Source organism: Anguilla rostrata, chromosome 14, assembly GCF_018555375.3.
Source record: "Anguilla rostrata isolate EN2019 chromosome 14, ASM1855537v3, whole genome shotgun sequence".
Classification (NCBI taxonomy): domain Eukaryota; kingdom Metazoa; phylum Chordata; class Actinopteri; order Anguilliformes; family Anguillidae; genus Anguilla; species Anguilla rostrata.
The window spans coordinates 12,110,722-12,123,505 of NC_057946.1; the positions used below are offsets into that span (position 1 = coordinate 12,110,722).

General features: G+C 44.1%; 1 protein-coding gene across 5 annotated transcripts in view; it reads left to right on the plus strand.

The window, feature by feature from the left end:
* Window positions 1-12,784, plus strand: part of LOC135239485 (ras-specific guanine nucleotide-releasing factor 2-like) — a 49,951-nt gene that overhangs the window by 22,871 nt on the left and 14,296 nt on the right. For 2 of the 5 annotated variants that reach the window (XM_064308157.1, XM_064308158.1), the window contains exons 9-16: window positions 944-1,062; window positions 2,595-2,755; window positions 4,072-4,138; window positions 4,664-4,800; window positions 5,773-5,855; window positions 7,026-7,274; window positions 9,293-9,385; window positions 11,382-11,764. In XM_064308157.1, the coding sequence (XP_064164227.1) occupies window positions 944-1,062; window positions 2,595-2,755; window positions 4,072-4,138; window positions 4,664-4,800; window positions 5,773-5,855; window positions 7,026-7,274; window positions 9,293-9,385; window positions 11,382-11,764 (1,292 nt within the window). The remainder of the gene's footprint in view (window positions 1-943; window positions 1,063-2,594; window positions 2,756-4,071; window positions 4,139-4,663; window positions 4,801-5,772; window positions 5,856-7,025; window positions 7,275-9,292; window positions 9,386-11,381; window positions 11,765-12,784) is intronic. The other 3 variants (XM_064308160.1, XM_064308161.1, XM_064308159.1) reach the window with 2 other exon arrangements.

Below are 12,784 nucleotides of genomic sequence, written 5' to 3' on the forward strand. Positions count from 1 at the left end.
AGTTGTCCGTTTCATGCACTTTCAGTTGAAAGCAAAATTAAGTTTTGCACTGGTCCTGGCATCACCTTGTCTATTGAAGTGTGCACAGTGTACTGTTTAATATTACTGTGCAATTTGTATTTATTCCTCTGTGCTCCTCTGCTGTCATCAGTGTTTCTCTGCTTTCTGTCACATCATTTCTTTATTTATTTAGTTTCATTTTTGTTGAAAGTCATTCCATTTAAAGCACTTGTGAAGTAGTAGTGCTGGCAGTGAGTGACTAGTTGCTCAGAGGGGGACATCTGGGATAATGATTTTCGGGAACACATAGGGGGCATTTAATGGCAAGCTGAAAATGTCAGCTGCTCAGTAACAGCTTTGGAGGAGGGATTTAATTATCGCAGGCACCAAAACATAATGCTAACCGATGTTAAAACGCCATGGTGTTCAACACGGTCTACAGGGGTTTATGATCCAAAAAACGATTTTGAGCTGGAAAAAAAGAAACAATCAAATCCTTCATAAAAGGCCACTTCAGATCGTACATCATCTGCCTGCCTGCCATCTGCGTGTGGCGTCTATCTGTCTGAGTCAACATGTGCATGAATTATTGAGACTTGGGGAGCCACTTCATTTGTAGTCTTTCATCAGTGACACGTCCAGAATAAATTAACAGCTGGATAAAAGGGGACACTGAAATTAACTCAAAGGGCAGCATCTAAAAGGGCTTAGAATTAGGGTTGATCGTATTTGGGATATTAGCAGACAAATTTTATGTGGATCTTCCAGTAAAGAACATATTTATATTATAAAGAAACGATTGAAGTCGGTAGGAAAAAGGGGTCAGAAAGCTCCTGAAGGCTGGAAGCCCCTAATATAGACTTTGTGTCATGCCCATCAGACTAGTGAGGTTTAATATGTTGTGAAAGGGGCCTCGGGCGTCAGCATGTCGCTGTCTCCGCAGGGTGATGCACGACGAGGTGAGCGACACGGAGAACATCCGCAAGAACCTGGCCATCGAGCGCATGATTGTGGAGGGCTGCGACATCCTGCTGGACACCAGCCAGACGTTTGTGCGCCAGGGTGAGTTCACAGGGGCCGGCCTCCTGGCCTTAGCCACACACACAGATGGATTATGGCCGGCCCGTTCATTGGCTGTTGGCCCAGTGCGGCACACTGATGTACTCTTGGCCCCTTTGCTCTTTGAGTTGAGAAAAAATATTGTGTTGTTATTATGGAGGAGGCCTGATGTGGTCACATGGCATGGTGAAAACTCCACAATAAGTGTACAGTGGTAGGTCGGTCACTCAGTCATGAAGGCTGAAAGCCCCTTCTGCCTGTTTGTCAGTCTATCTATAGAGTTACATCTGATTACGCCTCTCCCCCATGTCTCTCTCTTTCTCTCAATCTCTCACCATCTGTCTCTTTGTTGCTGAAGGACAATACTTAATATTGGTTGGTAAGATGAGGTGCATCTGTTTGCCTCCACGACATTGGTCAAGACACGAGAGGCAGGAGCGTGAAGTAGGGTTAATGCAATTTACTGAAGTTTGGTGGAGATGTTCAGGCATGGTGTGAATGTGTGTGGGCTTGTGTGGTTCTGTAAACAAATAAGGAAATGCAAGTGTCAGTACAATACAGGGAATGGTAAGTATCAGTACAGTACGATGATTACATTACATTACATTACAGGCATTTAGCAGACGCTCTTATCCAGAGCGACTTACACAACTTTTTACATAGCATTTTTACATTGTATCCATTTATACAGCTGGATATATATACTGAAGCAATGCAGGTTAAGTACCTTGCTCAAGGGTACAACGGCAGTGTCCTTACCCGGGAATCGAACCGGCGACCTTTCGGTTACAAGCCCAGTTCCTTACCCACTGTGCCACACTCCGTCCCGTTTATGATACATAAATAATCAATGAATTATATTAACAATGCACATTTCAATTGAGATATTGACAACAGGCATAGCCTTCAGTAATAATATATAACTAGTAGGAGCAATGACATTACTCAAGAGAGCAGTATATAATCCATGCTTGGATTAAGAAAACAACCAGAGAAACAATTACACAATAGTGCTATAGTAGCAACACTGAATGTTCTGCAGCCCCATACTGGGCTCAAAGAGCTTAATAGAACATCAAACAATGCTGCCACAAACTACTGCCTTAATGCTAAAATTAGGGAGCCCATAGCACACCATTTGAAATTAAACTATTAAATTAACAGAGCGCGTGAACTATTTGTGCACTTGGTATACTATGTGAATAATTATGGGTGTACATTGCAACTGACCGACACAATTGCAAAGTCCGCACGGCACCACAACAAACTGTCCAATATTGGCAACCCTAAAAAAAAAACCGAAAGGAGGCCCCCCCTCCCAAGAAACTCAATCGCAAGCCTAACGTAGGGAAGCTATGGAGAAATGCTGAACTCCTTTCTAGCAGAGCTCGCCTCCGAATTCTCCACTGCAGAGGATGGAGCCAACACTCCCAAATTAAGCTTAACATTACTAAATAATGTACTGAATAAATAGGCACATGCTCGGAACCTAACACTCTTGCTGTCCCTCCCCCCCCGGCTCTCCCCTCTCCCAGGCTGTCTGATCCAGCTGCCCTCAGTGGAGAGGGGGAAGCTCAGCAAGGTGCGCCTGGGCTCTCTCTCCCTGAAGAAGGAGGGCGAGCGACAGTGTTTCCTCTTCACCAAGCACTTTCTCATCTGCACCCGCAGCTCCGGGGGCAAGCTGCACCTGCTCAAAGTGAGTGAGGGCCCAGCCATGGCCCCGCCCCCACATTCTCTCTCTGTCAGCTCCGATTGCTGAGACAAAGCTGGTCTCTTATCACCTACAAGGTACCACCAATAGACGCTTTGCATTCATGCCATGAGTGTTCTTAACCGTGCATTGTCCCTGATAGCTGGACTGATGGAGAGATAAATATACGAATAGATAGGGAGGTGGCTACAGCTCAGTTCTGTTGCCTTTCTTCGGTCTCTTACGCTCCTGCTCTTTTTGCTGCTCACTGAAATTAAACCACCTCCTGCTCTCCATCTGGCCTCTCTTTCGAATGCACTCCATGTCCCTCATTCCTTCATTTTTTGCTTGCAGTTGTGCGCCACGAGTGAGAGAAATGCTTAGCGATCCAGCCACTGGGCCACTCAGATTCAATCTGTGGAACTGAAAGCAATCATTTTATGAGGGCAGGGGTTTTCTGATGTGTCGTTGCTGTCTTGACCTGAACTGTCCACCATGAAATGTGATGCATGCTGATGCCTGTGACTAATGAGTTCTGTGAAACATCTAATTCCATCTCCTGCTGGGCATTTCCTATTGTGCTTCGGTGAAACCACTGAGTTTCGCTGTTTTTCTCATTGTTCTTGAAGAAGCACTGCTCATAAATTGACATATTGAATAGAAGTGCATCTCTCAACATTGCCCTTGGGCTGTGGACAGCAGCCTCCTGCTGTGAGGCTCTCCAATAGGGCCCTTTAGAGGAAAGCCATTTTTATTTTCTCTCTCCACTCAGACATTTTCCTTTGAAGAGTGCTTTATTCCATCTGACCACCCAGCCCAATTCCCTTCTCCTCCTCTTTCTTGCACATTCTTTAAGAAAAGTGTGTATCTAATCACGTCCTAAAACAGTATGGTGTTGCGATCATATGACTGTGGTTTTGCAGCAGCATGTTTCAGCAATGTGTTATAAATTGTAATATTATATGCAATATATGATGTCCCCATTCTTGCATGGTTAAGAATAGATTAGACATTTTGCTACAGTATATGCTTCTGTGCACACATGAATAAAAAATCATAACAGCATATGCATGAAAATAATTGATTGATTTGCATAGTATTAAATATGATAGCATGTTATTTTTTAAATAAATTAAATGACAAAGGTTTACTTCAATTAATTCTCAAAGGTGGGGGGGTGGGGGGGGATAGCAGTATGAGTGCTCCTGGTAGGGGTTGATATGCAGTGAGCCAGAGCACACAGAGGAATGAGGGTCAGTGTTGGCAGTGCTTAGCGTGGGTTTGAAGAATGATCCGAGGCACCTGCCCTTTCCCACATGCAGCAGGGTGGGGCTCTCTCCCTGATCGAGTGCACGCTAATCGAGGAGCTGGACGCCAGCGATGAGGAGTGTGAGTAGGAAACATAACCACCGTCATCCACAGTCAACACCTCTATAGCCATCACAGTAGAAATTACTTTTGGAAAGGGCATTCTGCCTCATTTTAAAGGTGCCTAGTTTTTTGGTGACGAGGTAATGTTGCTGGATTGCAGAGTGACAGACCACATAACCATAAAAACATAAAACCTCCAGAGATCTCGTGTCCCTATTTACAAACTCCCCTGAGGCAAATGCAGTGGTGTCCAAACTTATCTAAGCAGTGCTGGAATCAGAGCAGGTTTTTGCTCCAGCTAAACACTGAAACACTTGATTGAAGCAGTCAAGGCCTTCACTGAAACCCATGATTTGTTAATTAACTGAATCAGGTGTGATAGTGCTGGGCAAGAAAAGCTGGCATCCACACTGGCTTGCCCTTCTCCAATTAGATTGGACTCCCCTGCTCTACTGGGTAAGGGTAGGGGCCCTCCAGACGGTAGCTTGCAGTTCGGTGGCAGTATTGGCTGGATGAATACTTCAGTCCCCTCTGTCTCTGCAGCCTGCGTGGCCGGACAGGTCTTCAGCCACCTGGAGTTCAAGATCGTGGTGGAGCCGTCGGATGGGCCCTCCTTCACAGTTGCCCTTCTGGCCCCCTCCCGGCAAGAGAAGGCGGCGTGGACCAGCGACATCAGCCAGGTGAGCAAACCCCAGTTGCTTTACATGCCAAGAGGCCTGCATTCACCTGAAAAAAATATGTCTAAACTATATTTCCTCCCAGTTATATGATGTTGACAATTTTAACTCGTTGTATCTGTGAAGACAATGCCGCACCGCAAAAGAAACAGTCTGATTAATCTTAGAATAAATCCAGAGACTCCAGAGGTGCTGTTTAACTGAATTGCTAACTGTCCTTATTGTGGACTGCTTTTTATTGGCCTGCACAGATTTTTCTTTAGCTCTACTCTGTCTGTGTAGCTTCATCTTATTTCCATAGAGGGGAACTACAATGTAAACAACAGATTCAGCTCAGTGTATTTTATTTGTGCATCACTGTATTACTTGCAGGCCTTTGTACACTAAGGCAGTTGAAAACAGATGGGTACGTGTGGGAACACGGTGGCTAAGCCAGATTTAGACATCTGCTTTGTCTTTTTAACACTGTTTTCCTTGATTACTTGCAGTTTCCCATTTATAAATGTATTAGCAGGTTCAGCTGTCATAGAGCCAACTGGGATTCATCACTACCAAACACACGCACACTCATAAATTAGAAAATGAAACAGTATAACTGTCACTTCACTTCTGGTATCCCACGGTGCTTAAAAGTTTTCAGTGGGCCAGGGAGTCTTCATAACTTCAGTGAGCTACCACAGGCAGGCTGAAGATGTTTTTCTAACAATTAGTTTTACTAAACCCTTTCAGATCCTGCCCCCAATGTAGTCCCTTCGGATACAGAAAGACAGATATGCATCCTGGTAATTGAAGTGAATTAATCTATTACCTTTTCAGGAATTTGTCAGGATCTGGTTCCCAGAAAATCAGTCACAATGATATATAACATTGACAATTACTGGTGATACAGTGAAAAAATGAACATTGAAGAAATCCAAAATAATTCTGCCCATTTTTGGGAAATGGAACCCTAACTCTGTTGTCCCCTCTGCACAGTGCATCGACAACATTCGCTGCAACGGCCTGATGACCAGCGTGTTCGAGGAGAACTCCAAAGTCACTGTACCTCACATGATTAAGTAAGGGCCTGACCGAGGACTGGTTGGCACTTTGTACAGTATGCCACCTCCTGTGTAGCCTCTCTGTTCGTTCTATTCATGTCTGTCTGTGGATCCAAACAAACAACGGGACAATCAAAAAATTACATCAAGTTAGATGCTAAATTGTGTTTGCTTGCAAATGCTTGCAAGTCAACTTGCCAGACTGTGCCTGGGATTCAGTCAACACTGATCTGTAATTTTGACTTCTAAATAAATGGAAGTATCAAGTTTAGGACACTTGTTGATTGAATCCAGGCCATTGTCACAATGAGATGTAGCACTCAGACTAACATACTACCAAAACTAACCTAATCCACTGATTCCTCACTGGGAGGGAAGTTTCAAATGGCTTTCGTCATGTGTTTTGCATGTGCATGTTGTTACTGTCAGACAAATTGTGTTTATTTTGCAGAGCTGCTGTATTATTGAAGATACTCTCTTTTAACTTGTATTGTTGTGTGAACTGTGTTCTGTTGCCACATGTTGTCTTCTTCTTTTCCCTTGTTTCCCTTTTTTGGTGTATAACATGCATTTACAAAGTAGCACAATCTGAGCTGAGAATGTCTCCTAAGGACATTGCACTTTGGCCCTGGCAGCTCTTCTGTTAAGCAAAGGGGTTAGGGAGTTCGCCAACTATTGCCTGGGATGCAGAGGAGCCCCTGTATCATTATAGCATGGACATGAAGGGCTACGTTAATAACACATACTGACAATTAAACTTTAGAAGTTCAAATCCCACATTTCAACATGTCAAATTTTTCCTTAAAGTAGTTTGATATCCTGAATAACGGGAGTCCATTGTACGTATATTGATAGTAATCTTTGTGACGGGAGAATGTGACCTGCTTGCATGCTCCACTGGTCTCGATAAGTTGACTTCTCATCATTGCGATGCCAAGAGCACAAGCCCAGGCAGGCAGGGCCGTTCCTTTGCGAATCCTTCCGCCGATTCAATCATTTACCAAAGTGTTCATAGACTTAGCACAGCAACAGTCTTGTGCCATCACCCCCCCCCCCCCCCACCTCACCTTGTGTATTTAATATATATGTGTTGGCGTCCAAACAAACCCCCCCTCCCCCCGAACCCTAGTGCTAGCCAGATGACGGAGAGCCCGGGGTCACAAGCGGCTTGGTTGTGCTTCTCATTAGATCTGACGCGCGTCTCCATAAAGATGATGTTGACATTTGCTTCAGCAAGACGCTCAACTCGTGCAAGGTTCCCCAGATCCGCTACGCCAGCGTGGAGCGGCTTCTGGAGAGGCTGACCGACCTGCGCTTCCTCTCCATCGACTTCCTCAACACCTTCCTGCACACCTACCGCATCTTCACCACGGCGGCCGTCGTCATGGACAAGCTGGCCGACATCTACAAGAAGCCCTTCACATCCATCCCTGTCAGGTACGTGCACGAGAACTTGATTTGTTAACCAGAGGGTCATGGGTTTGAGTCCCAGGGGAGCTGTGGCATTGTGACTGCACAGTATGGGATAATGCACTGTAATAACTTGCTGTTTCCCAGCGCTAATCCTCAAGGAATTCAAAAGGGTTATTTTTTATTTATATTTTATTATGCTTGATTATGCTTTTCAGTGACCACTGACAATCATTTGATATCTCTAAATGTAATTATCTATACAATTACTGGCAGCTAGAGCTGCTTTTGTGATTATGTAAAGTTGTTAAGTGCATTTGTTTGAATGCCTGTGTTAATACAAATACATAAGAACCCATTATCGCTGGCAAAAAAACAAAAAACAAACTCAAATTAGAGAAGAAAAAGTAGAACAGTTTGCTCTAACTCAAATTACACAGCGTGCCCCAGGACCTGTTTTGGGACACCACAATGTGTTGTGGAAAGGGTAAGCTATGCAAATTGGATAAGAGTATGTTCATGTGACAGCTCTATGGATGCCCTGAAAGTAGCTCCACTCTGCTAACGCACTGGTCCATGTTAGCGCCCAGCTCCACAGATTAACCAGCCAATCCACTGCAGTCCTCAGACCTGCTTCACATTGGTCCATTAAACAGGGCTGGTCACTGCTATCAGGGGCCCCCTTCTCCTGCTTAATATGGCATCACACCCCTCCTGAACACCTCAATCTCCACACCTCTACTGAAGGGAGGACACACCCCCAGCTTTGATCCATCCCCCTGGCCTACCCCAAGTACTGGTCCCACCCAAAAAAGTCCCATACCCCTCCACAACAAATTCAGACACCGCCATGTGCATTTGTTATTCACATCCTTCATTGTCCCCAGCTCACTCTGTGCACTGTTACCCCCTCTCTTTACCTGCTGTGTCTGTCATAAGCATCTGACTTCTCATTTCCAGGTTAGCCGATGTGTCTCAGGTCACACATCTGATCACCCGGTGCTCCATGGGTCTTTCCTGTTGATGTCATCTTGTATTCTGGTTTTATTTGTGTGTTTAATTTTCTGATGTTCCCAGACACGATGACCTTTTCAATGCAAAGGTAGACCTTTTCTGCTAAAGACCGTCTAAATTAGCTGTCTTGTAATGTTAATTGTTGTGCCCTTGCTCTCCCCCTCTGGCCACTTCTTCCTCACATGCAAAGCAGTGGAACCACAGGATGAAGGAGGAGGAGGAAAATTCTCAAAACACTCTAGCTGTGCGAGACATAATTAACAGAATAACTCAATACAGATTCAACAGAATAATTTAATGTTCATGAAAAATATTCTAGCATAGGTTATGTATTTAATTTAAAAAGTTTAATTCATTGTTATCTTATTGGGTGTGCTTTGAAAAGAACCATAGTAAATGTTGTTTGTTGGACATGGCAGACACATGAGAAATTACAGTATACAATTATACATTTAAAAAAAGAGGAAACACCTGTATGTTTAAAATTAATAAATTGATTATAATGAGTAAAAATAGTTGGAGTTGATCCAAGTGAACATTACTTGAATTACATTTGTTTTCTGCGCACCAGCCCTTTCTAGTCCACATCTTTGTAAATATATATTTTTCCTTGAAGTGGTCTGATGTTCACTATGGCATTGTTCTCTGGTTTAAGGTACTATTAGGGTACTAGAGATGGATATTACAGATGTTAGTGTGGAAGAGGTATTTTTACAAAGCAAATAAAGATCTACTGCACAGATCTAAGCCTTCAGCAAGGAAACATGTCAGAGCTAGATAATTTTTTCATGTCAGTAGTCAAATTGGACTGAAAACGGTCTTTCAGGCTTAGGTTTATGGAAGACATTTTTGCAATGGCAGATGTTACTGTAATCTCATTCCACTCTGTCTGCGTGTTGCTACATCTTGTGCCTCTGTGTATGTGTGCTCTTTGTGCTGTAAACAAGGAAGATGACCATGACTCTTCTGGAGTGCATGACATCATCAGCAGCTGTCACTCACAGTCCCCTCCCCCTCACTGTCACACACAGGGTCCAGTATCACTCGTGTGACCGTTTGTCCATCACCTCCATCTGTCCTGACTACAGCCTGAAGATCACAAGGCTAGCCCTGGACCAGTCAAAGTAATGTCCACCCCACCACCCCCACCCCCCCCCCTCCACCCTGTGCATTGCTATAGAAACATTTCTGACAGTCTGATTGGCCTGCTTATCTCTGCTCATCTTTGCATGACCTCCAGCCTCGTCCATTCACACCACTGCAACTGGTGTGTTGCAGTATGACACCTAAGACCTATTCGGTACCTGTAATCTCTGATCTTCAGCTCTTCCACCAAGCAATGTGTTTCAGACCGTTCCTTTTCATACTGTATGCGGCTTTCCCACGAGGTGAAAGTGGTTTGGATTCTTGCCTGTCTCTTGACACATTGCACAACTTATTGCTTTTGAGGCGAGTTTCAGGAAGTGACAAGTAACTGCAAAACATTAATACATTTACAAAAACTTATTTTTTAAATGTATGAATTAAAAACATTAATAAAATGTATTAACTATATCCCTGTCCTGACAGGATTAGTACTGCAGGAAAGTGGTGGTAATGTATTTTTTTAAATCATTGCACATCAGTGATTTCAATGGCCGATCTGCAGGGAAAGACCCTTTCCCTTTATTACTCCCCAAAATTACAGAGGGAGCATGTCTGTTTCCTGATGTACCGAGGCTATTTCCTGATGTATTTGTAACACCTTCCCAACTTCATAAAGACATGTTGATCCAAAAAGTAATAGAATCAGAGGACCTTGGAGTTTGCAGTAGGATTTTTAATCCGGAATTATCTATTATTTGTTGTTATTTGCATGCCCAGTAAAAATCAATGACATGAATGTGAATAAATAACTGAATTACGCTGGTAAAAAAGGACATTACCGGACATGGCCTGATTTCCAGTAGTGTAACTAATCCCATCTGGACAGGGCATAATACATTCTGAACAGAAGCTGTTCTTATCTGTCTTTCACAAGTATTTGATTTTAAAAGTCCGCGTTTTTACTTGGATTAAACTTTGCATGAGTATTGCAAAATATAACTTTGCAAAATTATTAGTTGATTTTTCAGTGCTTGTTCAGGCTGTTTCTTTCTCATCACTTCCTGCATATTAATACTCAATCTCCCATCATGCCCTTCTTGCAGTGGCCTAGGTTACTCACTTTTTCTGTGAATGTCAACTGAGCTCCCCTCAGTGTCCCTGTGGGACAAGCCAAACTACTGTAGAGTTACTTTGCCAAGTGAAACCTATAGTAACATCTCTTGCCCCATGTAATGGGGCAAATCTTCTTCCAATCGCATTGCCAGTCTTGCAGTGCATCTCCCATCTATGTTAGTGTCTGACAGAAGCCTCTGTTCCTCTCAAGATTATCTGGAGGGGTACAGAGCTCCACTAATAAAAGGGTATGCTGACCCATAACCCTTTTCCCAGTGTAAAAACTGGACACAGCACGCTCCTAATCCTACACCTATCGGCATGTGTATGTCTGCGTGTTCAAATGCCAGTATGTCTTTACGGTATGTGTGCATATCTGCACAAATGTTTGTGTGTGTATGGTATGTTTATGTACAATGGGTACAGTATGTGTATATGTATGTACAGTAAACATGTGTATGCATGTATTCATGTATGTGTGTACAGTATGTAAATGGTAAATGGTAAATGGACTGCATTTATATAGCGCTTTTATCCAAAGCGCTTTTACAATTGATGCCTCTCATTCGCCAGAGCAGTTAGGGGTTAGGTGTCTTGCTCAAGGACACTTCGACATGCCCAGGGTGGGGTTTGAACCGGCAACCCTCCGACTGCCAGACAATCGGTCTTACCTCCTGAGCTATGTCGCCACTTATGTGTGTATACACAGTGTGTTTGTATGTATACATACTGTATGCACAAGCATAGTGAAGTGGACCAAAATGCAGAGAGACACGGGAGACTCATAAGTATAAAAAATACAAAAGACTTCACTTGAACATGAGCAAAAAATACAAAACGACTACCAGGAGGTGACGTGAGAAAAACGTATAAACATGAGAACAAAAAAAAAATGTTGCCCCCATGCCTGCCTTGCTTCAGGTCCCTGGAGCTCTTCTTTGCCACGAACCAGAGCAGCCGAAGTGGGGAGCACGTGAACGACAAGTCCCCCCGGCTGTGCCGCAAATTTTCCTCTCCTCCACCCCTCTCCATCCCCTCCCGCACCTCCTCCCCCGTCCGCACACGCAAGCTCTCCCTCAGCTCGCCCGTCAGCGCCAAGGTGGGCGCCCTAGACCTGTCCGCCACCTCCCTCTCGGCCGCCAGCAGCCCCACCATGTCGCCCCCGCCCAGCTGCACCAAGGCCCCCCTGGACCTGAGCCGGGGTCCCTCCTCCCCCGAGCACAGCCCCGGCATCCTGGAGGAAGGGGCGGAGCTTCCGCGCATCGACGCCTTCTGCGGGAAACTGCGGCGCAGCATCCGTAGGGGTAGGCAGCGGGTCTCCCTCTCTCCACGTCCTTCCTCTTTTTCTCTCACTCTTTCTCACTATTCCTCTATTTCTGTCTTCCCCCTCACTTCTGCTCTCTGTACCTCTTTCTCTCCCTCTGTGTCTCAGACTAGCAGGGTAATATCACCTAGAACTGCAAATCACATGACATGCCAGATTTGAGAGGTGTGCTTGGTATTCTATGAATAGCGCTTGACTTCTTACTTCAAGTCATGGGCTTTAATTAATAATTTTACTGTGAATATCATTAATTATTATTAATAATAATAATAATAATAATAATAATAATAATAATAATAATGAATGTTAAGTACTTTGTTACATATACTTTGCATACAATGACTGCTTGAAGTCTGTGACCCATAGATGTCACCAGGTGCTGTGAGTCTTCTCTTGTGATGCTCTGCCAGGCCTGTACTGCTGCTGTCTTCAGCTCCTGCTTGTTACAGGGCCTAGTTTCTTTAGGTTTTTTATTCAGCGTATGAAAGGCTTGTTTATTTGGATTCAGATTGGGCAAATGACATGGCCAGTCAAGAACTTTTCAGTGTGGTTTTGAAAAACCCATTTGTCCCTTTAGCAGTAAGTTTAGGATGAAGTACTGTCCAGTGAGTTTGGAGGCATTTGCTTGAACCTGAGCAGATACGATGCTTCTGTAGGGGGGGGGGGGGGTGCTCAGGATCTTGGGCAACTCCTTTTAGCATCCACACTTTGCTCTTTACTCTGATTTAAGTGATATCCTTGTCTCATCTGTCCACAACAAATTTTTCCAGAACTCTGCAGGCTGTTTAGATACTCCTTAGGAAACTGTAACCTGGCCATCCTCTTTTTGCCGGCAACTAGTAGTTTGCATCTTGCAGTCGGTCTTGGTTAGCCTAAGGTTTGACCTATGTCTATGACTGTTTCTCTCTTATTTCTCAGCCTCATAATGCTTCCTTGACTTTCACTGGCATAACTCTGGTCCTCATGTTGCCAAATGCCAATCTAAAGCCTTGAATCAATA